The sequence below is a fragment of the Carlito syrichta genome, unplaced genomic scaffold (assembly GCF_000164805.1).
Source record: "Carlito syrichta isolate Samal-C Ts95f unplaced genomic scaffold, Tarsius_syrichta-2.0.1 Scaffold309850, whole genome shotgun sequence".
In the NCBI taxonomy this organism is placed as follows: domain Eukaryota; kingdom Metazoa; phylum Chordata; class Mammalia; order Primates; family Tarsiidae; genus Carlito; species Carlito syrichta.
Genome location: NW_007253946.1, coordinates 490177 through 515040, shown reverse-complemented (window position 1 = coordinate 515040; position 24864 = coordinate 490177). Strand labels below are relative to the sequence as shown.

The 24864-nt window shown below is 40.0% G+C and overlaps 1 protein-coding gene across 2 annotated transcripts in view; it reads right to left on the bottom strand.

The window, feature by feature from the left end:
* Nucleotides 1-24864, bottom strand: part of IFT88 (intraflagellar transport 88) — a 96769-nt gene that overhangs the window by 18455 nt on the left and 53450 nt on the right. For both annotated transcript variants that reach the window (XM_008067985.1, XM_008067984.2), the window contains 7 exons: nucleotides 23457-23565; nucleotides 22618-22768; nucleotides 21720-21835; nucleotides 13984-14036; nucleotides 11775-11840; nucleotides 8618-8724; nucleotides 739-805 (listed from right to left, as the gene is read on the bottom strand). In XM_008067985.1, coding sequence (XP_008066176.1) covers nucleotides 739-805; nucleotides 8618-8724; nucleotides 11775-11840; nucleotides 13984-14036; nucleotides 21720-21835; nucleotides 22618-22768; nucleotides 23457-23565 — 669 coding nt within the window. The remainder of the gene's footprint in view (nucleotides 1-738; nucleotides 806-8617; nucleotides 8725-11774; nucleotides 11841-13983; nucleotides 14037-21719; nucleotides 21836-22617; nucleotides 22769-23456; nucleotides 23566-24864) is intronic.

Here is a 24864-nt window from a genome sequence, read left to right as displayed (position 1 = left end):
TCACCTCAGCCTCCCAAAGGCGCGGGATTATAGGCTGAGCCACCGAGCCCGGCTTCCATTCACTTTTTAAAATCACCAAATTTCTTATCATTTAACCTTCACCACTTGTTTCAAGTTGAGAAAGAAGGTGGATTCTTGTTGATGGAAAAAAGGGTTGGAAAACATAAGACATCTCATTAGGTAATGACGTCAGTGGAAGTCCAGAGTCTAGGTGTTTTAGAGATGCAAAGAACTTGCAAAATCACCAAAATTCTGCTCATGAACATGGCAGGTCCACAGCCATTCATGTGTTGCCATGATCAAGTGTGGGTTTGGCACCAGGTCTAATTCTCAGCCTGGCACCAGCTCTACCCTAAGTCAGACTGAAGATGTGGTCTTGTAAGCATTCTCCAAGAGCACCCTTCTTCTCATGGTGCTGCTTTCACACAAGACACTTTAAAAATGTGACACAGCAAAACCCTATCAGTATGCACTTCTCTGGCAATCTGCCCAACCTAACAGATTAATTCATAAATGAAAAACTCATTGATTTATCAGTTAGCAGAAATAGGCACGGTTACTTATGAAGTAAAATCTGCCAATGTTGACAAATACGCATTAGACTGACTGCCAGCCACATTAATTGGAATGAGGTGCTACTCTGTGAACAACAAACAAACAGGCAAAGGACACCTGTGGATTACAGATGTCTCGGATGCTTCTAGAAGCACATGTGCTGGAAGCCTGTGGAACACTCACCACTGCCAGCACTCCCCTCTCGTCTGCCACGGGAGCCCCCGCCGCCATCTCTGCCAGACTTGATGCGCTGGAGCAAGAAGGAGACACAGTCAGAAGCTGCAGCGACGTTCCTTCAAAGCTGACAGTGCTAGCAGCTGACTCTTAACAGCAACACAGAACGTAGCCCTCAGGGCTCACCCATCATACCGAGAGGAGATTCCTTAGAAAGACTGAGCTGTTTTGCAAGTAAAGGGTTCAAGGCTTGTCCCTCCAAGACTCCTGAGGGCATTAAAACGGCACTCTAATTCAAAAGTATAGCATGGCCTTGGCTTACACAAACAACTAAAAAACCACACTGTATTTTCTTGACGTTTCAGGGCTTAACATGATACTTAATGTAAGGAGAGTCTACAAAAAGCCATTTCCTACATAAATCCTAATCTATTATTGCTGGCCTTCAACTACTTGAGGGTAAAAAAAAAAAAAAAAAAAAAGATAGCTGGGCTCGGTGCTCTGCCTGTAATCCCACGCTTTGGGAGGCCGAGGTGAGTGGACTGCCTGAGCCCGCAGGTTCAAGACCCACCTGGGCAACTTGGGGAGACCTCATCTCTACAATAAATCAAAAAATTAGCCGGGCGTGGTAGCACACGCCTGTAGTTTTGGCTACTTGGAAGGCTGAGGCGGAAGGATGGCTGGAGCCCAGCAGGTCGAGGCTGCAGTGACTAGGAGTGGCTACTATACTCCAGTCTGGATGACAGAGTGAGACTCCAACTCAAAAAAAAAAAAAGGTAAACTCGCCATTATTCTTTTTTAATTAATTAATTTTTTGAGTTGGAGTCTTATTCTGTTGCCCAGGCTGGAGTGGCACACTCACAGCCACCCCGGCATTGACCTGTTGGGCTCTGGTGATCCTTCCACCTCAGCCTTCCAAGTAGTCGAAACTACAGGCGTGCACTACCATGCCCGGCTAACTTTTTGATTTACTGTAGACGATATCTCACTAAGTTGTCCAGGTTGGTCTCGAACCCATGGGCCCAGGCAATCCACTCACCTTGGCCTCCCAAAGTGCTGGGATTATAGGCTGAGTCACCGAGCCTGGCCTTAATTTATTTTAAAAATAAATGTATTTACTTATTTTTGTAGAGACAAGGTCTCACTATGATGCCCAACTGGTCTTGCACTCCTGGGCTCAAGCATCCATCCACCTCAGCCTCCCAAAGTGCTAGGATTATAGCCATAAGCCAATAAACCCGATCAAAACTGGCTTTTAAAATTCAACTTCTAGGCCGGGCTCAGTGGCTCAGCCTGTAATCCCAGCACTTTGAGAGGCTGAGGTGAGTGGATTGCCTGAGCCTGTTCAAGACCAGCCCTGGGAACTTAGTGAGACTTCATCTCTACAATAGATAAAAAAATTAGCCAGGCATGGTAGCACGCGCCTATAGTTCTGACTACTTGGAAGACTGAGGCAGAAGGACTGCCAGAGCTTAGCATGTTGATGCTGGGGTGGCCGTGAGTGTGCTACTGCACTTCAGCCTGAGCAATGGAGTGAGACTCCAACTAAAAAAAAAAAAATTAAAAAAATAAAATTCAACTTCTAAAATAAAATCTCAAAATACCCAAGATCTGTCCAACAATCTACTTGGACCCAACCAACCCTCAAAGTATAAAAAATACCTCCACGCTGTGATATTCTTGGATTTTTCAACTTTTTTTTGTATGTGTGATATCTTTTTTCCCATTTTTATGTTATTTTAGATTCTTAGCAGTACACGTGCAGATCTTTTACGTAGGTATATTGTGTGATGGTGAGGTCTGGGATTTGGTTGAGCCCATCACCCAGGTGGTGAGCATGGTACCAGCAGGTGGTTTTTCAGCTCTTACCCCCTTCCTCCCCTCCCCTTTCAGGAGCTCCAAGTGTCTGTTGTTCCCATCCTTATGCTTGTGTGTGTCCGGTGTTTAGCTTCCACTTGTAAGTGACAATATGAAAAATTCAGTTTTCTGCTCCTGTGATAATTCACTTAGAATGAGGCCTCCAGTTGCATTCATTTTGCTGCAAAGAACACGATTTGCTGCTTTTTTATGCTTGCATAGTATTCCATGGTGTACATATACCAACTTTTCTTTATCCAGTCCACTGCTGATAGGCACCTGCTATTGTGAATAGTGCTATAACTAGTGTACAGTGAAGGGATCCTTGTGGTAGAGTGATTGATGCTCCTCTAGACCCAGCATTGGGATTGCGGCATCAGATGGCAGGTCTATTTTTAGTTCTTTGGGAAATATCCATGGGGCCGATGGGCACATATTCTTTTTTTTTTGAGTTGGAGTCTCACTCTGTCGCCCAGACTGGAGTGCAGTGGCCGCTCCCAGCCACCACAGCCTCGACCTGCTGGGCTCCGGCGATCCTTCCACCTCAGCCTTCCGAGTAGCTGGAACTACAGGCGTGCGCTACCACGCCCGGCTGATTTTTTGATTTATTGTAGAGATGAGGTCTCGCTGCCCAGGCGGGTCTCGAACCCGTGGGCTCAGGCAATGCACTCACCTCAGCCTCCCAAAGGCACGGGATTACAGGCTGAGCCACCGAGCCCAGCTTACATATTCTTACCAATAGTGCACTTGTGTTCCCATTTCTCTGCAACCTCACCAACATTGGTTGCTTTTCGACTTTTTAATAATAGTCATTCTCTGACTGGGGTGAAATGGCATCTCATCGTGGTTCTGATTTGCATTTCTCTGATGATTAGCGATGATAAGCACTTTTTTGTGTTTGCTGGCTATTTTTATGTCTTCCTTTGAGAAGAGTCTGCTTATGTCCTTTGTCCACATTTTTAACATGATTGTTTTCTCTGGTGGATTCATTTAAGTTAATTTTTATATATGATAAAAGGTAGGGGTTTGGCTTCATTCTTCTGCGTATGGTTAGCCAGTTTTTCCAGCACCATTTATTAAATAAAGTGTCCTTTCCCCAGTGTTTTGTTGTTGTTGACATTGTTAAAGATGAGGTTGATTGTAGGTCAGCAATTTTATTTCTGGGTTCTCTCTTCTGATCCATTGGTCTCCATCTATTTCTGTACCAGTACCATGCTGTTTTGGTTACTGCAGCCTTGTAGTAAAGTCCACAGTCTGGGAGTGTGATGCCTCCGGCTTTGTTCTTTTTGCTTAGGATTGCTTTGGGGCTATTCAAGCTCTTTTTTGCATCCATATGAATTTTGTTCTTTCTAGATCTGTGAAAAATGATGCAGGTAGTTTGACAAGGATCGCGTTGAATCTATAGATTGCTTTGGGCAGTACAGACAGTTTAATGATATTGACGCTTCTGATCCATGAAATGCTTTTGCATTTGTTTGTGTCATCTGTGATTTCTTTCAGCAGTGTCTTATAGTTCTCGTTATAGAGATCTTTCACCTTTTTGGTTAGATGTATCCCGAGGTATTTTTGTGTGTATGGCTGTTGTAAATGGGACTATAATCTTGATTTGGTTCTCGGCTTGAACATTCCTGGTGTAAAGAAACACAACTGATTTTGGGGTGTTGGTTTTGTATCCTATGACTTCACTGAAGTCGTTCATCAGTGCTAGGAGTCTTTTGGTGGAATCTATAGGGTTTTCTAGATATAATCATATCATCTGTGAAAAGAAATAATGTAATTTCTTTTTTTCCTATTTGAATACCTTTTATTTCTTTCTCTTGGCTGGTTGCTCTGGCTAGGACTTCCAGTTCTATGTTAAATGGGAGTGGTTCTTTCTACATGTTATGGTTCTTTCTGTGGTTTCTCTGTTAGAATTTTTGTACTAATATTGAGTCTCCCCCAAGTCACATTGTTACACTTTCAAATGTATAATGGTTCACTTAGAGAGATACTAGATGGTTAATGAACAGAGATAGATTACTTTTGAGAAATAATTATAATTAAAACTTCTTAATGCAGATATTTTATTTAGATTCTCAATAATATAAATATAATTTTACAGCTTAACCCTCTTTCGGGTCCACTCCCACTTAGGAGCTTTTCTTTCTTCTTTTTTTTTTTTTGAGTTGGAGTCTCACTCTGTCGCCCGGACTGGAGTGCAGTGGCCGCTCCCAGCCACCGCAGCCTCACCTGCTGGGCTCCAGCGATCTTCCGCCTCAGCCTTCCAAGTAGCTGGAATTACAGGCATGTGCTACCACGCCCGGCTGATTTTTTGATTTATTGTAGAGATGAGGTCTCGCTGCCCAGGCGGATCTTGAACCCGCGGGCTCAGGCAATCCACTCACCTCAGCCTCCCAAAGGCACGGGATTACAGGCTGAGCCACCGAGTCTGGCTTTTTCTTTCTTCTTAATAAACTCCTGCCTTAAAAAAAACTGATAAGATACACCTGCATGATGACGTGTTACGTGGGTATTAACAACGATAACTATGGAGAAATTATAACAGAGTGAAGTTCAAATTTAGAAAAGAGCAACATAAATTCAGAGGTTTCTTTTATTTCTTATGTTTTACACCATAACTAAAAGTACTGTCTGCACTACAGAAGTCAGGAAATGAATGCCCTGCCCCACGGGTTCCCAAGCCTTCCCATTTCAAAGAAGTCGAAATGGGAAAAAAATGAAACGTGTGGCTGGCTGCCAGATATAAGAACTCGTCCTCTTTAAGCATCTTTTCTACTCCTAGGGCATTAGTTTTCCATTGATTTTTTTTCCCTCCACTTTGTGTTTATAAACAAAACTTAGGTGAGAAAACATTGAGAAAATGTTTATTTGGTGCACGATTTAATGAGAAGTACCAAAGAATCATGGAGAAAACACTCATATGCAATTTGAGAAAAAGGGAGAAAAAAGAAAGAGCCACTGAGTGTAAAGTCTGGAGAAACCAAACAGATGTCCAGGAATTGAGAAGAGAGATTTTAAATGTTTACCCCAGCACTTTGTAATGTAGACTATGACTTTAATGCTAAAGAAAGACTGTAGTCTAACAAAGTTTGAGACAGATGTATTGGAAAAGCTATAATGAGAGGATATCTGAATGATATTGGATTTTATACATATTACAATGAGATCGGTGATAAAATATGACCCAGAGATAATGCTCAAGTGCAGTGAGGTATTAATAATTTGAGATAGGTAAGAGCATTTAAATTTATCAAAATGAGTTCACCAATGAATTCCTAATAAGGTCAATTAGGGAATTATTTTAGTGAGTACAATATAAGGATTATTCACAATTAATAAATCACTTATTTGTAGAAAAATGGTATTTCTAAAACTCCTGGGGGTACCTGACAAATGGTTTGTTCCTATGAGTTTTAAACATTCTCCCTGTAATATAGTTGACACTATCAATCTGTAACATATATCTATGAAAATGAGGAGGCTTGCCAAGCAAAAGTCTAATCCCTTCCTGAATACACTCTCAGTAGAAACCCTTACATTTCACCATTAAAAAAACGTAATTTTATCAGGTCTATGAAAGAAATAGACAAAAGCTGATTACAGTCAATAAACATTTATTTTGGAGGCAAAGGAATTGAGAGGCTGAGTAGTAATTAGAAAGAAAAAGTAGGTTCAGCAGCAGTCATATATAGTAAAGTCCATTAGTCCATATGAGGATTAGTCCATAGTAGTCAGCCAGATGAAAGAACCAAGTTTAAGGAGATGAAGAGAAGCCGGGCTCGGTGGCTCAGCCTGTAATCCCGTGCCTTTGGGAGGCTGAGGTGAGTGGATTGCCTGAGTCAGCGGGTTCAAGACCCACCTGGGCAGCGAGACCTCATCTCTACAATAAAATAAAAAAATCAGCCGGGCGTGGTAGTGCATGCCTGTAATTCTGGCTATTTGGAAGGCTGAGGCGCAAGGATCGCTGGAGTCCAGCAGGTCGAGGCTGCGGTGGCCAGGAGCAGCCACTGCACTCCAGTCTGGGCGACAGAGTGAGACTCCAAGTAAAAAAAAAAAAAAAAGAAGAAGATGGAGAGACACTGTAATAAAGCCAAAAGGGCAAGATAAGAGAAAAAGGCAAGGGAACAAGAAAGCTGGTGGACAGGTGAATCACAAGTCCTATGAAGACCAGAGACAGACACCTAAATAGTTCAACTAAGATACAACCAAGAGTGAGGAAACTGATAGTCAACTACAAAAAAACTGAAAAATAACTCTGACTCTCTTTTAAGAGAGGAAGTTTTACGCTGACCTCTCATGTTCATTTCCTAGGAATTCCCTGGAATCAGTGTTTCCTAAAGCAGGGAGTCAGAAGGTTTTTCTTACTGTATACAAGGGTCAACACTGAGAATCTACTCAATCGGAGATGCTAATACATACCCCTAGCTGAAGAGTATAGGACGCAAGAAGCAATGACGCATAGTCCACATCCACAGTGGCTTTGTGTTCACTATTCACTGTAACTAACAACTACTGATACTTAAAATTGTGAAGTTGTAGAATTAGACTCCATGCACATTCATAGTACTACATTAGGTAACTTTACATAACAATAGATTGAGTTCCAAAGAACCTTCTTGGTTTGAAATATAAACTTCTTTTTGATTCTTATTAATGGAGACACACTTAATAGTGATTATGATAATTAAGATCACTTGAACTTTCACTTACACCAGTTTATATTTCAAAAAGCTTTCACACAAGTTATCTAGTTTAGTTAGCATTTGGTACACATTAAGTTGGTCATTACAGCAGGCTTTAACTATATATCCTAGCATGGTATGTTAATTTCAAATTGATATTTTATATAACTCAAAGTAAAAATCTGTTTGTTCATAATCCTTTTGCAACTGACACTTTTCAAATCATCATCAGATATCTTAAAAGCAAAAACAAGATAACCACATTTTGAAAACTAACATGGAATTCAGACTTTCTCTATATCCAAGATACATTCTTTTTTTTTCCCTGGAGTTGGAGTCTCACTTTGTCGCTGAGGCTGGAGTACAGTGGCACACTCACAGCTACCCCAGCGTCGACCTGCTGGACTCTGGTGATCCTTCCACCTCAACCTTCCAAGTAGTCGGAATTACAGGCACGCGCTACCCGCCTGGTTAATTTTTGATTTATTGTAGAGACACGGTCTCGTCAAGTTGCCTGGGATGGTCTCGAACCCGCGGGCTCAGGCAATCCACCTGCCTCAGCCTACCAAAGTGCTGGGATGATAGCCCGGCCAATACATTCTTAAGAAAGACTTTTGACACTGTATTTTTACAATATTAGAAGAAAAGAGCCAACATAACTCCTCACTGAGAATTTCATTTCCAATATGGAACTATAAGCCTCAAGAAAATTGTTTTTCTATGAAAGGCAGATAATCAAAAATCATAGTATATGTTTAAATAGTCTAGGCTCAAACTTAGGAAAGAGTATTCTTTTAAAGAAGTAAAAGTAAGAACATGTTACTCTACATAAAGCATGAACCACAGAAACGTACTAAACATACTTCCATGGATGACTGTCAACACTATTCTCAGAACCATGCTCTCCTACGTAAGGAGAGGGCTTAAGAAAAATGACCCTGTCTCTCATGGAACACAGAGATGTCTTCCAATTAACCTCTAAGTTATCTCAAGCTGTGGAAAATTACAATTATTGTCTGTGAGTAGCTACCCACTCAAGACTATGTGGAATCCACTGCCCTTCCTCCCACTGGGAACCCACTTTTGTTAGAATTTTATTCCAAAACTAGAACTTCAGTTATTCTTACTATTACACCAGAGCAGAATATATATGCACACACATATGTATGTATGGATATGTGTCTGTGTATGTATGTTGTATGTATGTGTGTGTATGTGTGTGTGTGTGTGTGTGTGTGTGTATAATTCCATCCTGTTTTCTGACAGAAGCTTCTAACACCATGCACTGAGCTAGAAAGGGCTGATGTTTGAAAACTGATAGACAGCAGCTTTTAGCCCATATGAGATACCTGTTCCCGTCTTTCTTTCATTTTTTCCAGCCTCTTAAGTTTTGTGGCATATTCTTGAGCTTCTTTTAATCCAATATCTGTGCAGAAACGAACCAAGAAACGCAGGCCTGAATTGAGAAAAACATAATATGGTTAGGAGAAAATAGATGGACAGTGTTGAGAATTAAACAAATCAATGAGCTCAGTCTTTAAGGACTGAGGTAGGAATGATGCTCACAAATAGTGATTCTCTCCTGAAAAAGAATGGCACTTTGCAATCTGTGGCCCCAGAGGACTGAGCTCCTTGTGAGGGGCTTTACAGAGCGTCTCTCCTGGAAGGACACTGCCAAGAGAGGACGTAAAAGGCAGGCGGAATCTGTTCATATTCTCTCAAAGTGTATAAATATACCAGGGATGCCAAATAAGTGTATGCACATTTTAAGAAATGTTATCTAAGAATGACTTTTCAAAGTTGAATTAAATTACAGTAGCAATATGTAGTATGATGTTCGCTCAAAAGATGGCATTCATCAAATGAATGCTAGTGTCACCATGCGACAGGTAGAACAGTCAAAGAAAATGGGGGAAGCATAGCTGTCGTTCAATGAACGCAAGAGTATTTTGAAGTGGTATTTGAAATATGAGAACGCTGTGGAAGTACAATAACAATGGAGGCCTGAGTATGCCACAGAACCTCCAACACACCTCACAACTGCATGCATTCATAGTAAGTTTGAGAGGCATGGTCCTGTGTGTGACGTGCACAAGGGAAGACCTGAGTGACCTAACTCTGCAACAAGTCCTGCAGGAGTTCGCCATCATCAGAAGTGTCTGGACGCTGAGGGGAACCACTTTCAGCACCTCTTGCAAACGTGACTTGCATTCATCTTTTGTTATTGGTATCTATTGAATATTACAATTTTAATACAGGTTTTTCCTTTCTTGAAATATGAATACAGTCGGGTGTGGTGGCATAGCACTTTGGGAGGCCAAGGCAAGAGGACTGCCTGAGATCAGGGGTTCAAGACCAACTTGGTGATACCTCATCTCTACAATAAACCAAAAAAATTAGTCAGGTGTGGTAGTTCTGGCTACTTGGAAGGCTGAAGTAGAAGGATCGCCTGTGCCCAGCAGGTTGATGCTGGGGTGGCCGTGAGTGTGCCACTGCACTCTAGTCTAGGCGACAGAGTGAGACTCTGACTCAAAAAATAAAAAAATAAATGTAATTACATTTTTTTGGCCTCTGTATGTAAAATGTTGTAAGAGTAACTAGGCTAAGAAATGTAGACAGTCCATACATACAATAATAATCATGACTAATACAGGTTCTTTTTACTATCAGTAAATTCATTCTTTTTTTTTTTGAGTTGGAGTCTCACTCTGTTACCCAGACTCGAGTGCAGTGGCCGCTCCTGAATTCATTCTTTCAATAAATATTATTAACACTATATGCAAAATATTGGGAATGTAAAAAGGATGTATTTCACAGTCAACATCGAATAAACACAGAAAATGGCAAAACGGGGTGGGAATGAACGCCTGCAATGGACCATCTAGTGAGGGCGTCCACACCGTGCCTCGGCCCAGAGGTTCCTTCCATCTGCTCCCACACTTCCAACCCCGAGTGTTTTGTGTTTATCATTTTCTTGCACAAAATAACAACAAAATCCTTTTTATCACATCCATATCACCAAGTGACATTCTGGCTAGTGCTGCTTGCTACTGAGTCTTATAACAATGGTAATGTTCTGCATACAGTCTTTGGTAATTTGCTTTTACATTCAAGTCTGTGATTCTAAAATGTGAAAAACTACGCAGTGGATGCTAAAAGCCACAATAATTCTGTTTTTATATTGGCAAAGAATAGTCTTTGCCTTTTATGGTCTAAAATACATTGAAATATTTTTATCTCATATTAAAATAATTTTTTCACCTCAATACAACAGCAATGAAGCTCACTGTATGGAATCTGTAAAACATGTACCCCCAAAAGCCCCAAATGCCCATTACCCTTCCAAGAGACAAAACTAAACTTTTGAAAATATTTATTTTCATGCTTTCTCTTTTCTATTCTACAAAGAAAACAATCTCAGTTTAAGTTAAAAAATTAGTTTCTACTGTCTGCCAAATATTTTGACATGCCATAATCTTATCAAATAGTTTATGAAATGTCATAATTCATCAAAATATGCTATGATATGCCATAAGTTTATTCATCTTACTGAGCATTAAAGTTGTTTTCAAGTATCTACATGCCTCCCTATTTTCTTGGAATAAGTTATTAATACCTAAGAGTGGTACTACTGGAGCCAAACACTGTGGTCACCCAGAGGCTGCTGACATACATCCGCTCTCGAGGGAGGCTGTCAGCCACACTCTTGGGGGAAGCTTACGACAAGGCTCCCTGCTCTCTTTTCTTCTTCCCAAGAAATTGCTTTTTATTCCTCATGAAATAGTACAAATTAAACAGCTTATCATAACTTTTCTCTTTGCTTTAGCTGCCAGACTACTCAGGGCCAAATGAACAGTTCAGTGGGACTATGTGGCACAGGAATGTGATTGCTTTATGTTTTTCTTGATGCTGATGTTGTTGCTTTAATTACAGTTCACATGACCACTGTGAGCTGCATCAAATCTATTGTGCAACAAGCTGGGAAATTAATGAGTATTTTCTACAAAGCTAACTTTACAACTGAAAAATAGGTAACATCAAAGTAATATTTTAAAATTACAGTAACATTAAAAATAATTTGCTAGCACGACAAGATTATTAGTGTTGTTTTCATAAACTCTAAAATTATTTTCTCAACCTCAAAAAGCTGCAAACTAAAACAGTTAAAATGCCTTTCCTATAAACATTATAGGTTTTAAAAAATCAGTAATAAGCTGAAATTTATTCTTAAAATTTTATAAAACTTTGAAATACAGAACTGCTCACTACTGGAGAGAATTCAGTGGTATATTTAAATCCATCAACAGTTAGTTCTATAAAAATATGTACTTGCATAGTAAACTTTTCAGATCCTATAAAGACATTTAAACATATGTACCACAAATGACAGGCTGGCATTTATGTATGCAATTACGGTAGCAAGTGTAATTAATATATATATTATATATTAGAACATAAAGTGTGAGAATCTATACCTTCAAAGTTACAAAATTTGATATTACTTACATTCAACATTTTCTGGGAATTTTCTGTGAATATCTTTATAAGTATCTAATGCTTTTTGGTAATTACCTATAAATAAAAAAAGAGAACAATATAACACACTAGCAAATTATAGACACTGATAGTATTCAGAAAAATATTAATTGTAATTCAATATACTGGCATACTCTAATGGTTTAACAGAAAGGGTTCACGTTTTATATGCCACTCAACTTCTAGAAGAAAAATGAACAGATAAAATAAATTTGAAAAACAAAAGGGTTGGAACAGAAGTAAATGGATGATGGTTGAAACTTAGTTTTCACTTCTTCTTTTTTTTTTTGAAACAGAATTTTTCTATGCTGCCCAGGTTAGAGTGCAGTGGCTATTCACAGGTGTGGCCGTAGCTCACTACAGCCTTCCTCCTGGGCTCATGTGATTCTCCTGTTCTCTGTCTCTTGAGTAGCTGGGACTACAGGCCATGCCCAGCTCATTTCTTAAAATAAGGATTTTAGTCACAAAAATTAGGATTCACTCAATTTCCTAAAAAGGAGTAATCCAGATGAACAACTGACAAATTTTAAAGTAACCTAGCCAGGCGTAATGGCTCATGCCTGTAATCCCTGCACTTTAGGAGGTAGAGGCAAGAGGACTGCGTAAGCCCAGGGGTCCAAGACCAGCGTGGGCAACTTGGCAAGATCTCATCTTTACAATAAATTTACAAATTAGCTGGACATGGTGGTGTGCACCTGTCATTCCAGCTACTTTGAAGGCTGAGGTGGAAGGATCGCCAGAGCCCAGGAGTCAAGGCTGTGGTGGCTGTGAGCGTGCTACTGCCCTCTAGGCTGGGTGACAGAGTGAGACTCAGATTAAAAAAAAAAAACCCAACAGTAATCTAAGTGAAATACTAATAGTAATTTCAATGCTATTCATTTAGTTAGAAAATATTAACAAAAAAATTTTATAGTTTTTTAAAACATTAGTTTATAGAAAGCAATTTGTTTTGTAACAAAGTAATTTAGCCTCACATAGCAGCAAAGAATAGGAAAATGAGTTTGGATCAAATATCTTTGCTACAATCTCAACAAACAAGTTATAAATCTCTACAGGCCTGCCCATGTGAGAGGAAGCTGCTCTAACCCTCCAAGGCTTGAGAGACCCAAAAGAAACCGAGGCAACAGCCAGCACACGGCAGGTTCTCAGCACTGGCTGCTGCTTCCGACCTGCCCTTCCACAGCTCAAACAGGCTGTGTCTTTCAGTCACTCCGAATAGCTCACATGTGCATGCTCGTACACTCTCTATATGACTGATGTTGAAACCAACAGGCGATTGAGAATGCACACGACAGAAACAAAATGTGTATGCTACAGGACATACATCTAGATACTGGCTGTCCCTCAGGAGCTGCAGTGATGTTCAAGGTCACCCCTTAACTGATTTGAGGACTGAGTTATCTATGAAACATTTCTGATGCCATTCTGAGGGTGCTCACAGAGATAAAGAAAGAAACCTTCACAAAACTTGGTGAGAACACACTGTCAATACTTTCAACATTTGTGTTTCCCTTGGATTGAAGAATTTCTTTCCTTGGGTCATTGTGCTCTACAAGGGGGATTAGACATGTTAACATTTATCTCCCCGCTAAACTTTTGAGAGTTTAAGTATTTCCCTCACTTCATGGTTAGTCTAAAACTAATAGCATCTCTGCCCTTCAGGACACGTATCATCAGTGCAGGATGGAATAAAAGCAGTGACAAAAAACACAAACTAAGAGATGTTGAGATCTCTGGTTTATGAAACACACAGTCCCAGTTCTCCCAGTCCTGGCTTTTCTTGGGTCTTTCACGTGTGAGAAAGTTTCATTAATTTGGCTGAGCACACAGGACACTTAGAACCAAGTGAGTAGAAAATGGAAATATAAATGAATGCACACAGAATGCTTATGTTTTTCTGTGGTTACCCTATGAAAATTATTACATGTTAAATTTGAGAGAAAATAAATCTGTTTTTAAGAAAAGTATTGGCATATATGACTAATACCCACTTTGCAAGCATCACCTTTTCTGTATGTAGTTAATTATTGTTTTTCATATAATGCTTCAAATATGTGTAGCCATCAAAAGCTGCTGTTTTAATAAGCAGACATGCAGCTGGGACACATTTATACTCATCATTACTTAAAAGAAGGAAAGAAGCAAACATCTAAAAAAAGAATAAAATTAAAGTATTTACCACTTCTTCTAAAACAACTAGCTACCATTAACTGCCATTTCACTTGTGTAGGCCTATAAAAGAAATAAATTAGACAAAATTAGAAAAGAAACCAAAATAATCTGTGGTGTTACAACAGTTTTATAATGCTGTATATCTGTACAACTTTCCAATTTCTTTCTGACCTTTGTTAGGTCACTTTATTACTGAAAAGAGCAGAAACATAATTCCCTTCATCATTGCCTATCTTAAATTTCTGTGAAGACGTCTTCAAAGTTAATTTAGTTTATGACTTTACTAGATATTCTATTTTTTTTTTTTTTTTTTTTTTTTTTTTTGAGTTGGAGTCTCACTCTTGTTGCCCAGGCTGGAATGCAGTGGCAAGCTCATGGCCTCTGTAGCCTCGACCTGCTGGGTTTAGGCGATTCTTCCACCTCAGAGTTCCAAGTAGCCAGAACTACAGACGCACCCCACCACGCCCAGCTAGTTTTTGTGATTTATTGTAGAGACGAGGTCTCACCAAGTTGCCAGGTTAGTCTCAAATCCCTGGGCTCAGGCAATCCTCTTGCCTTGGTCTCCCAAAGTGCTGGGATTACAGGCTGAGCCACCGCGCCCAGCCTTTATTAGATATTCTTAAGAGAATCACTTAACCTGTTGGGTTAAAAACCTCAGCATTCTATTTTAAACATGACCATCACTTCTACCATAACCTTTAATCATAATGTTTAGGCTTGCAAATGTAGTGCCCAAGAAGCAATGTTTGATCTTGTGTTTGAACAAACAGGCTTCAGCTAAAGAGAGTGAAAAAATTCCATTCATTCCTTTTTGTCCTTTAAAAGGAAATCTAATTGTTTTTTTTTAAGATAAATAACCATCCCCAGGATTTGTAAAGACTTGTTAAAAACATCTAAAAATAGCAAGAATTGAAGAAAGGAAATTCCAAGGAACAATTTAACGCTCTCCTCATTTTTTGAGTCTCTCTTCTAAGTAGAGGTTGATGGCTTAAAGGACACCTCCGTTCCCACTAGTTCTGAGAGGAAAACTGCCGGCTATGGAATCAGACAACTCTGGGGCAAGCCACTTAACTCCAAATCCATTGCCTCCACGGCCACCCACTGGGATCTAAATAAAATACACAGACTCCAAGCACATGGAGTCCCTCCTTCACACCTGATCCCTCCTCTCCACCTACGTGCTGACTCCAAGACTCATCTGCTCCCCAGATCTCTTCTTCTTCTCCAGCTCATCTCCCACCATGCCTCACTCAGCATTTCCTGTTAAGGCAAGAAGACAGAAGCAGGGCTTACCGGACTCCCCACATTTCTAGACTCCTGGCGTGGCACCCACCATCGCCTCTGCTGGAGGCCCTCTCCAGCCTCTATGCTCTCCTGTGCCAGGTTGGACTGCCTGTTCTGTGCATCCTTCCACCCCAGAATCCCTCAGCACTGCACCTGGCATGCAGTATGACTGTGCATTCATGTTTCAGAAGCCAACAGAACCCTCCTTCCTCTGCAAAGGTAACTACTATCCTGATTTCTAACACTGCCAATCTAGCCTGTTTTTAAACTTTAAATGAATAAAATCATATAGTATCTTTTTAAAACAGTTTAATTATTCAGATATCATTCACATTTCACATAATTCACCCAGTTAAAAGTATATAATAGTTTTGGGTGTATACATTTTCAAAAATTATGATAAAATCCACACAACATAAGAGTTGCCATTTTTAGGTATACAATTTCAGTGGCACTGATTCACTCTGTGCTGCGTAACTATCACCACGATCCATCTCAAGACATTTTTGTGACTCTCAACAGAGACGCTGCAACCATCAAGCAGTAACTCTTCATTCCCTTCCTCCAATCCCTGGTAACCTCAAATCTACTTTCTGGATATATCTGCTCATTTTTAGACATTTCAGGTAAGTGGAATATTTTGTCCTTTTTAAAAATTTTTTTTTTTTTTTTTGCCTGGCTTCTCTCACTTAGCAGAATGTTTTCAAGGTCCTCATGAAAGTCATTCTGGTAGCCCAGAGCACTGTTGAGCAGCAAAAGAATGTGGAATGCGATGTCCTTCTCCAAGCAATATTTCTCTCCTCCAGGATAAAGTGGTGGAAAAACCAGTCCTGGAAAAGGGCTGTGTAACCCAGGCTTTGGGGTTCCTCTTCCACACAACAGGAAGAGAGCCCTTGGCTGCGTGTTGAAGGGCTCTTGGGTTCTCTGAATGATAAATTAAGAGAGGCTTCAACTTCATATCTCCGGACGCATAGCCACCAAACAACAGAGTTAGCCTGTCCTCTGCTGCTTTCCAGCATCAACTTCTCCTCACTGATATAACTGTGGTCTGGCATCTTCTTCCAGGGCAGTCCTGTCTCTTCCACACTGAAAACCTGCTTGGGTCAATACACGTCGTCATCAATAATTTCTCCAAGTGTTTCAGGAAACTCCCGGGCAGCTACCGTCTCTGCACTTTCTGCTTCGCCAATTACTCTTATGTTGTGAAGATTGGCTCCAGCCTTGAACCAAAGACACCAGCCATGGCTGCCATTAGAAAATGTATCTCTCGTATGTTTATCGCAGCATTGTTCACAATAGCAAGAACCTGGAAACAACCATGCTGCCCATCAAAAGAGGACTGGATTAAAAAAATGTGGTACATATACACGATGGAATACTACGCAGCCATAAAAAAGAACAAAATCATGAATTTCACTGCAACCTGGATGGAACTAGAGTCTATAATACTGAGTGACCTCTCACAAAAACAAAAATCCGAATATCACATGTTCTCACTCATATAATGGACCTTGAACATCCAATGCAATACTATGAGAAAATGACAGATGGTACTGAGAAACTATGGGGGGGAGGGGGATGGGATTAACAGTAGCAAATATCTGTCGGGGGATGGGAAAACACTTCTTATCTACAGGGTGCCTGAATGAAACGTCATTGTACACCTAACCCTTAACTGTACCCCACAAAACCATAATTAAAAATACTGATTAATGAAAAAAAAAAAAAAAAAGAAAATGCATCTCTGATTCTTCACCGTGTTTCTTCAAGTCTTCACACCGGCATTTGGCTTTCTCTTTAATCAGCATTAAGCTGAGCGGGACTCAACACTGATGCCGGTTGTGCATCCACACGCTGAGAAGGCTCTCCATCTCCTCCATCACTTTTCCATGCTTCTTCAATGTTATTGGTGACATCATCAGCACAGCAGACTTCACATGTTCCATGACCTTGTCCTTGTTCTTCAGAATTGGGCCAACAGCTGAACGATTCACGTTGTAAGAATGAGTGATGTCTACCGTCTTCTTGCCTCACTCCCCTCTCTCAATTATTTTCACTTTTGTTTCCATCAGTGTTGCTTGGTATATCTTAGCGTGACCAGCTACATCACCGCTGCTTTTATGCTTGCTTCCGGACATCCTGGGCTTGAAATAAAGATACCATACTCTATACAGTATTGCACGGGAAAGTACACAAAAGCACAACCACTTGTAGGAGATGTACACAATGTGACAATGTACCCAGGCACATGAACCTCCATGATTGGACATGTGAATGCATGTGTGCATCCTTGAAAGTTCACAGCTTGAAGGTCCATGCACAGGGGACTTACTGTACTTATGTATGTTAGATGTACAACTATAAATTTCTCTTTTAGGACTGCTTTTGCAGCATCTTATAAGTTTTAGTACACTGTGTTTCACTTTTATTTTTCCCAGATATTTTTCAGTTTCCCTGATGATTCCACTGGTTAAGAGTGCATTGTTTAATTTCCATATGCTTGTCAATTTTCCAGTTTTCCTTCTGTTATTGATTTCTAGTTTCATTCCACTGTGACAGGGAAAGATACTATGTATGGTTCTAATCTTTTCAATTTATTAAGATTTGTTTTGTAGTCTAACATATGGTCTATCCCGGAGAATGTTGCATGTGCTTTTGAGAAGACTATTCTTCTGTTTTTGAGTGCTTTGCATATAACTGTTAGCCCACTGGTTTATGGTGTTAAGTTCTCTGCTTCCTTATTGATCTTCTATTTGGGGTTCTACCCATTACTGAAAGTGGTCTATGGAAGTCTCAAACTATTATTCAAGAGTTGTCAATTTCTCCCTTGAATTCTTGCAATTTTTGCTTCATATATTTTGGGGTTTCTTTGTCAGGTTTTTGTTTAGAAGTGTCATACATTCTTGCAGTAATGAACCTTTTACCAATGTGCAATGTCCTTCTTTGGCTCTTGCGACCTTTTGTGATTTAAAGTCTATTTTGTCTGATAATAGCCACCTAGCTCTCTTTTATGTATAATTGCTGGAATCTCTTTTTCAATTATTTCTTCTTTTATTTTCAATCTCTTTTGTGTCCTTATATCTAAAGAATCTCTTGTAGACAGGATATAGATGCATCTTTATTTTTTTATTCAATCTGTTAATTTCTGTCCTTAATGAGAGAGTTTAATATAAATATAGTTAATGTAATCACCGATATAGAAGGATTTGTTTCTAATATTTAACTATGTTTTTTGCATGTCTTACTTTTTTCTTTCCTCAATTATTCCATTACTACCCTTTTTTGGTAGTTTGTTGATTTTTTGTAGTTTACTATTTTGATTCCACTCTTTTTCTGTATATTTTTAGTTATTTTCTTAATGGTTACCTTGGGAATTACAACTAGCATCTGGACTAACAGTTCAGATTGAAAAATACCAACTTAATTTTAGTAGTACACAAATACCATGTTATTATGTCTCTCCATCCCTCTCCCTTTATATTGTTATTGTCACACGTTACATCTTCATATATTGTATGCCCATTAACATGGGTTTATAATGATTGCTTTATGTATTTGTTTTCTTAATCAGACAGGAAAAAGAAATTACACCAAACCAAAAGTACAATAACACTGGTTTTTATATTCACCTATAAAGTTGCCTTTACAAGTACTCGTTACTCTTATGTATTCAAATTATTGTCTAGTGTCCTGTTATTTCAGTCTGAAGGATTCTCTTTAGCATTTCTTGTAAATAGGTGTGCTGGTCATGAACTTCCTCATCTTGTGTTTATCTGGAAACATCTGAATTTCTTAATTTTTGACCAACCACTCTGCCAGACACAGAATTCTTGTTTGACAGTTGGTTTATTTTAAACCAATTTCAGAACTTTATGTAATTCTGCTGCTTTCTGGCCTCCAAGGTTCCTACTGAGAAATCTGCTTACCCTTTGAGGGTCCCTGCATGTGATGAGTCACTTTTCCTCTTGCTGTTTCAAGATCCTCTTTTTATCTTTAGACAGTTTAATTAGACTATGTCTCATTGTGGGTCTTTTGGGGCTTTTCCTATTTAGAGTTTATCGAGCTGCTAGGACTTGTAAATCCATGTCTTTCCTCAAGCTTGGGATATATGACCATTTCCTCAATCCTGTCATACAAGCTGGAGTGCAGTGTCACCATCAGGGTTCACTGCAGCCTTGAACTTCTGGGCTCAAGCCATTCTCCCGCCTCAGCCTCCCAAAGTACTGGGATTACAAGCGTGAACCACTGTGCCTGACCTTGATAAATATTAAGAACATTCTCTAATGCTGTTCAAGAATGGAATTACATTACATACGTCAGTTAGGACTAGGATTTCTGGACGTTTTAAGACATAACTTGCGAATATAGAGCAAATAAAAAACAACAGAATAGGTTTAAACCAATTAACAAAAATACCAGATTACTAAAAATCATAAAAATCTAAGAGATACAGCAAGTTGAGGAGTAGCTATAATAAAAAGTGGCATTACAGAAAATTTAACTTAATTCAATATACACTAAGCTGAACAAGTAAATGATATATATATATATTTTTTGAGTCGGAGTCTCACTCTGTTGCCCAGACTGGAGTGCAGCGGCTGCTCCCGGCCACCGCAGCCACGACCTGCTGGGCTCCGGCGATCCTTCCGCCTCAGCCTTCCGAGTAGCCGGAATTACAGGCATGCGCTACTACGCCCGGCTGATTTTTTGATTTATTGTAGAGATGAGGTCTCGTTGCCCAGACGGGTCTCGAACCCGCGGGCTCAGGCAATCCACTCACCTCAGCCTCCCAAAGGCGTGGGATTACGGGCTGAGCCACCGAGCCCGGCTAAGTAAATGATATTTAAATAATATGTAAAGAACTGCATGACACAAGAACTAACACTCCTCACCCCCCAAAGCGTACATTTTTATTATAGAAGTAAACTTATATAACAAATCAAGACTTCACATATGAGAGAAAATGTGAAAATTAAGATATATAGTACAGAAAACAAGTAAATGCTCGAAAGAGGAGAAATAATGAGTGTACACTGAATGCTTCTGGCACTGAGACAGAAAGTTCAGACAGGTGCAAATGAAGTTAGTTTATCAGACAGAAGGGAGTGAGAAATGTTAGAATGGTTTCTATAAAAGGCTTCTGTGTTCTAGAAACTGAAGTGTAAAATAGGGAGGACCGAAGAGATATGAGAGGAAAGTGGGGAGAAGTGCTAAAGATTGAGTGCATGTTCACACCACACAGATTTGTGTGGCATCGGTGCCCCTGGTCACATACCTGATCTCCAACAGGGCTGCAAAGACTGTGCACAGAAATGGAATCAATGGCTAGACTCACCCAAGAAGCGAAATTTTTTGGAACAAAGGAGGTTGCAAAGCAAGACAGAAAGAGGAACCAAGGATGTCGGCAAGAAAGGAAACAAATGTGCTCAGTTAAGCAGTCTAGTGAAGACAGGCTCAGATGTAAAGCCAGAAGGAGGTTGAGATTGTCAGCAAAGGTGGGGTCAGCGGACTGGCAGTCCTGATATCCCAAAAGAACAATGTGAGAGCATGGAAAGTGGATAACACGAGAGCTGGGAAGATGGGAGGTGATGTCATACAGGCGGACATCGTGATGTAAGATTTATGGGTGTAAATGTGCTACTGATCATCAGAAGCAGCTGAGACCCAGGGAACTGAACTACAAAGAGGGTAAAGGTCAATGAGGTACGGATGTCTAACCTCTGAAGCTAGAAGATTAATGGGATGCAGAGAGAATATAGACCAGTTTAGGTAAGGGAATGACTGTCAGATCAACATGTGACATCCACATACAAGAGTCAGGATGGAACCATGATGGACTGAGCCTCATGGAAGACAGGGTCTCACATGAGGTGAGTTTATAGGGAGTGTTAAGTGTGATAAAAGGCTAACAGTGTACTACCTAAACAGCTGGGGTCTTAAAGGTGTAAACTAAAACCATCCCCCATCCTTGGTAATTATAGAACATAATGTAGAACAAATGTCACAAAAATGATTTGCCTGATACAGATTCCACACAGAGATCATTTAAATTGTGGAGCATTCCTGTATAGCTCAAATAATTCTAAGTTACACTTCATCTTAAAATTCACTATGGTCAAATATGAAGCAAAACATGGTGTATTCCAATTATTTTTGAATCAGACACTCAAAACATTCTGATATGAACTTAAAGATATTAGAATTTTTACAGAAATTAAACTTTGTCCTAAGGCTGAGTCATTATCTTATTGATTAAAAAAATAAAACTCTATGTAAAAAGAACTATATTTATCACAATAAAGACCAAGAAAAATGTAACAAAATATAAGACAACAGAAACAATTCGTGAATGTTCATCAGCATCTGTTCTTGAATTTACTAGGTCTATCAGATACTAATTCTAGGGATAAAAAAAATTTCGACACAAGACATAAGCATAAAATCCTAACAGTTACTTACTGTATAAGAGAAGCCCTTTCAAAGTATGGAATGGCTTTTTCATAGAGTTGGGTGTCAATGTAATAGGCTCCAAGCCACTCAATGACTTCAATATTAGAAGGGAAATATCTGTATGACTGGAAAAAACATGGAGTGTGACAATACAACTTCAGTGGCAACATATAATTTACTTCTTGAATACTTTACCTATTAATGAATTATTTTATCCAATGTGAAATTTCTTAATGAAAAAGTATGAGCTGCCACAAGTAACTACACAATATTTAGAAAACTTAAGCTTTAACATATTTTCCAATTATCTGTAAGTACTATAAATACCTTCCCGATATACTGACATATGATCTGAGTCAACTATTTAAAATAATCAAAAAGGGATGTAAATCATGCTTCAAGAGAAAATGAATTTGAAATTTTGATTCCCTTTTTTAAGAGACAGGGTCTTGCTCTCTTGCCCGGGCTTGAGACCAGTGGCACAATCACAGCTCAGCGCAGCCTTGACCTCCTGGGCTCCAGCCATCCTCCTATCTTGGCTACTCAAGCAGCTACGATTATATGTACGCGCCACCACACCTGGCTAATTTACTTTTTGTTGATCTGGGGTCTCACTATGTGGCCCAGGGTGGTCTCAAACTCCTGGGCTCAAGCGATCTTTCTTTCTTGACCTCCCAAAGCACTGGGATTACAAGCATGAGCAACTGCTCCTGGACCAATTTCATTTTTTTATTAAAGTTAATACAGAACTAACAATTCATCTTCTAAGAATACTTTATTTTCTTTCAAATGAATCTGTTCATTTAAAAACGAATCAGCTTTTCTAAATGCTTAAAGGCCTGCTCCTTCCTTATAACAATTCATTTTTAGGCCAAAGCATAGAAGGAAAGCAGGACATTATACCCACCTCGTAGTAATACTGAAATGCCTGGGCTTTGTCTCCAACGCCGTCATATAATTCTCCCAGTTTAGACAAAGCTTTGGCATCAGTTGGAACAATGCTGATCATCTGTGTCAGCCATTCGATAGCTTGGTTGGGGTCTTCCATTAATTCATATCTTGGGCAACATCAGTTAAGAAAAACAAATGTTCTAAACGCATTCACCAATGAATGAGCAAACCTAAGACCAGCATTCCAGTAGATATGCTGCATAGCCAGCCTGCGGGGACGTGCTGCTCTGTGGGTGCTACCTCTGACTTCTCTGGGGGGGGGGGACACAGGGCAGGCCTGTATGCAGCCCCCTTGCCCCGAGTACCCTGCTTTCTCTCTGGTTTCACACGATTCCTAAGAGCAAAACCCATGTTTCTAGGAGAACTATTCCTTTAGTACATAGTAAGTTCCTTGTATATATTCAGGTCATTTATTCATAAAATGACTGATTGACTACCACTTATTTTTACATTAGATATCTCAGTGAAATAAAAATATTCCAATCCAAAGTTTTCTTGAAAAAAAAAAGGATCTCTTATTTTTAATGATGATACATATGATACAAGAAAAAAATAAAACTAAGAAAATGTATTCAAATAGCCCCAAATATACCAACTGCTTGACTGGATCCAAAGAGATGATGAACTGGCAGTGTAAGGTCAGGATCCCGGCAGTTTCAGAGAAAGAAAATGAATAAAACAAAAACTTAAGTAATTAAGTTTTAATTTAATATTAACTAAATTAATTAACTTAATTGATTCTCAATACCAGTTAAGTGAATTAATGACTGTCCCTGAGTTTTTCAAATAAGATACATATTTGCTATCTGGTAAAGAACCTGGGCACTGTTTCGCAGGATTGCATGAAGTTTCAGGAAACAGTCCAAAGCCTCATCTAGCCGGTTCAGCTTCTTATAGGTCAGGCCTTAAAGAAAAGAAAGCAAGTCAGTAAGCAGCATGACTGGCAGTCGTTTACTCAAAGTAAATATATATAAATATTCATCCAGAAGAGATGATGAAGATCAGCTGAGGCTTTTTTCTTTTCTTACAAAAACCATGGGCTGGGGACTCGTTGGCAGATGCCAAGCCATGCACGAAACTTCTGTGGGTGTTAGGGGGTGGGGTGGGCAGGAACAGACAACAAGTTAACAATAGGGAGAGTGAGCGGCTCACAGATGCACTTGACGCAGGCGCAGCATTTAGTCAGTGGACATTTGAAGTCAGCGGGAGGAGGGTACTCGTAATAAGCAGTGCCAGGACAACTGATGACACACGAAGGGAGAAAATGGAATCTTAGTTGATGAAAAATATTATTATTATTATTATTTTTTGAGTTGGAGTCTCACTCAGTCGCCCGCTCCCGGCCACTGCAGCCTCGACCTGCTGGGCTCCGGCGATCCTTTCCGCCTCAGCCTTCCGAGTAGCCGGAACTACAGGCATGTGCTGCCACGCCTGGCTGAATTTTTGACTTATTGTAGAGATGAGGTCTCGCTGCCCAGGCGGGTCTCGAACCCGTGGGCTCAGGCAATCCACTCACCTCAGCCTCCCAAAGGCGCGGGATTACAGGCTGAGCCACCGAGCCCGGCGAAAAATATTATTTTTTAATAACTTATTTTTAAACTAAATCGAAAAACAAAGCTGTAAGAATATGAAAGGAGCAACCCCTTCGGGCGCCCTCCCACTGTGGGAGCTTTTCTGTCCTCTCAATAAATCCTGCTTTAAAAAAAAAAAGAATATGAAAAGAAATATGGGAAAAGAACTTTATAACTCTGGGGTAAGAAAAGGGCTGCATAAAGCAATACACACAGGCAGCCACACAGTTATAAAAAGCCAAACTTGACTATATTAATAACAGAAACACTGTGTGTGATAAAAGAAATTACAAACAAAGTTAGAAGTCAGGGAAAGGAGGGAAAGATCTTTAAAACACACAAGAGAAGAAAGAAGGTCACGTCTGGAGCCAAGCTTCAGCATGCAGGCCTGAGTTCTCCGGTCAGCGCTCCCACCTAGACGCCCCGTGGGCCGCCTACCCTCTGCCAACACCACATTCTCAGCGAGGTTCTCCAGGTTTCCTCTGAACTAGCACCTTTCTCTCTGCCTTTCCCACCCTAGGTCAACAGCAGGCCTCCCTCGTCCTTCAGGCAGGAGACTGCAGAGTCTTCTCCAGGAAGAAAGCCCCTGCCACTAACGGGCAAGTCTCCAACCAAACAGACCAGACTGACAC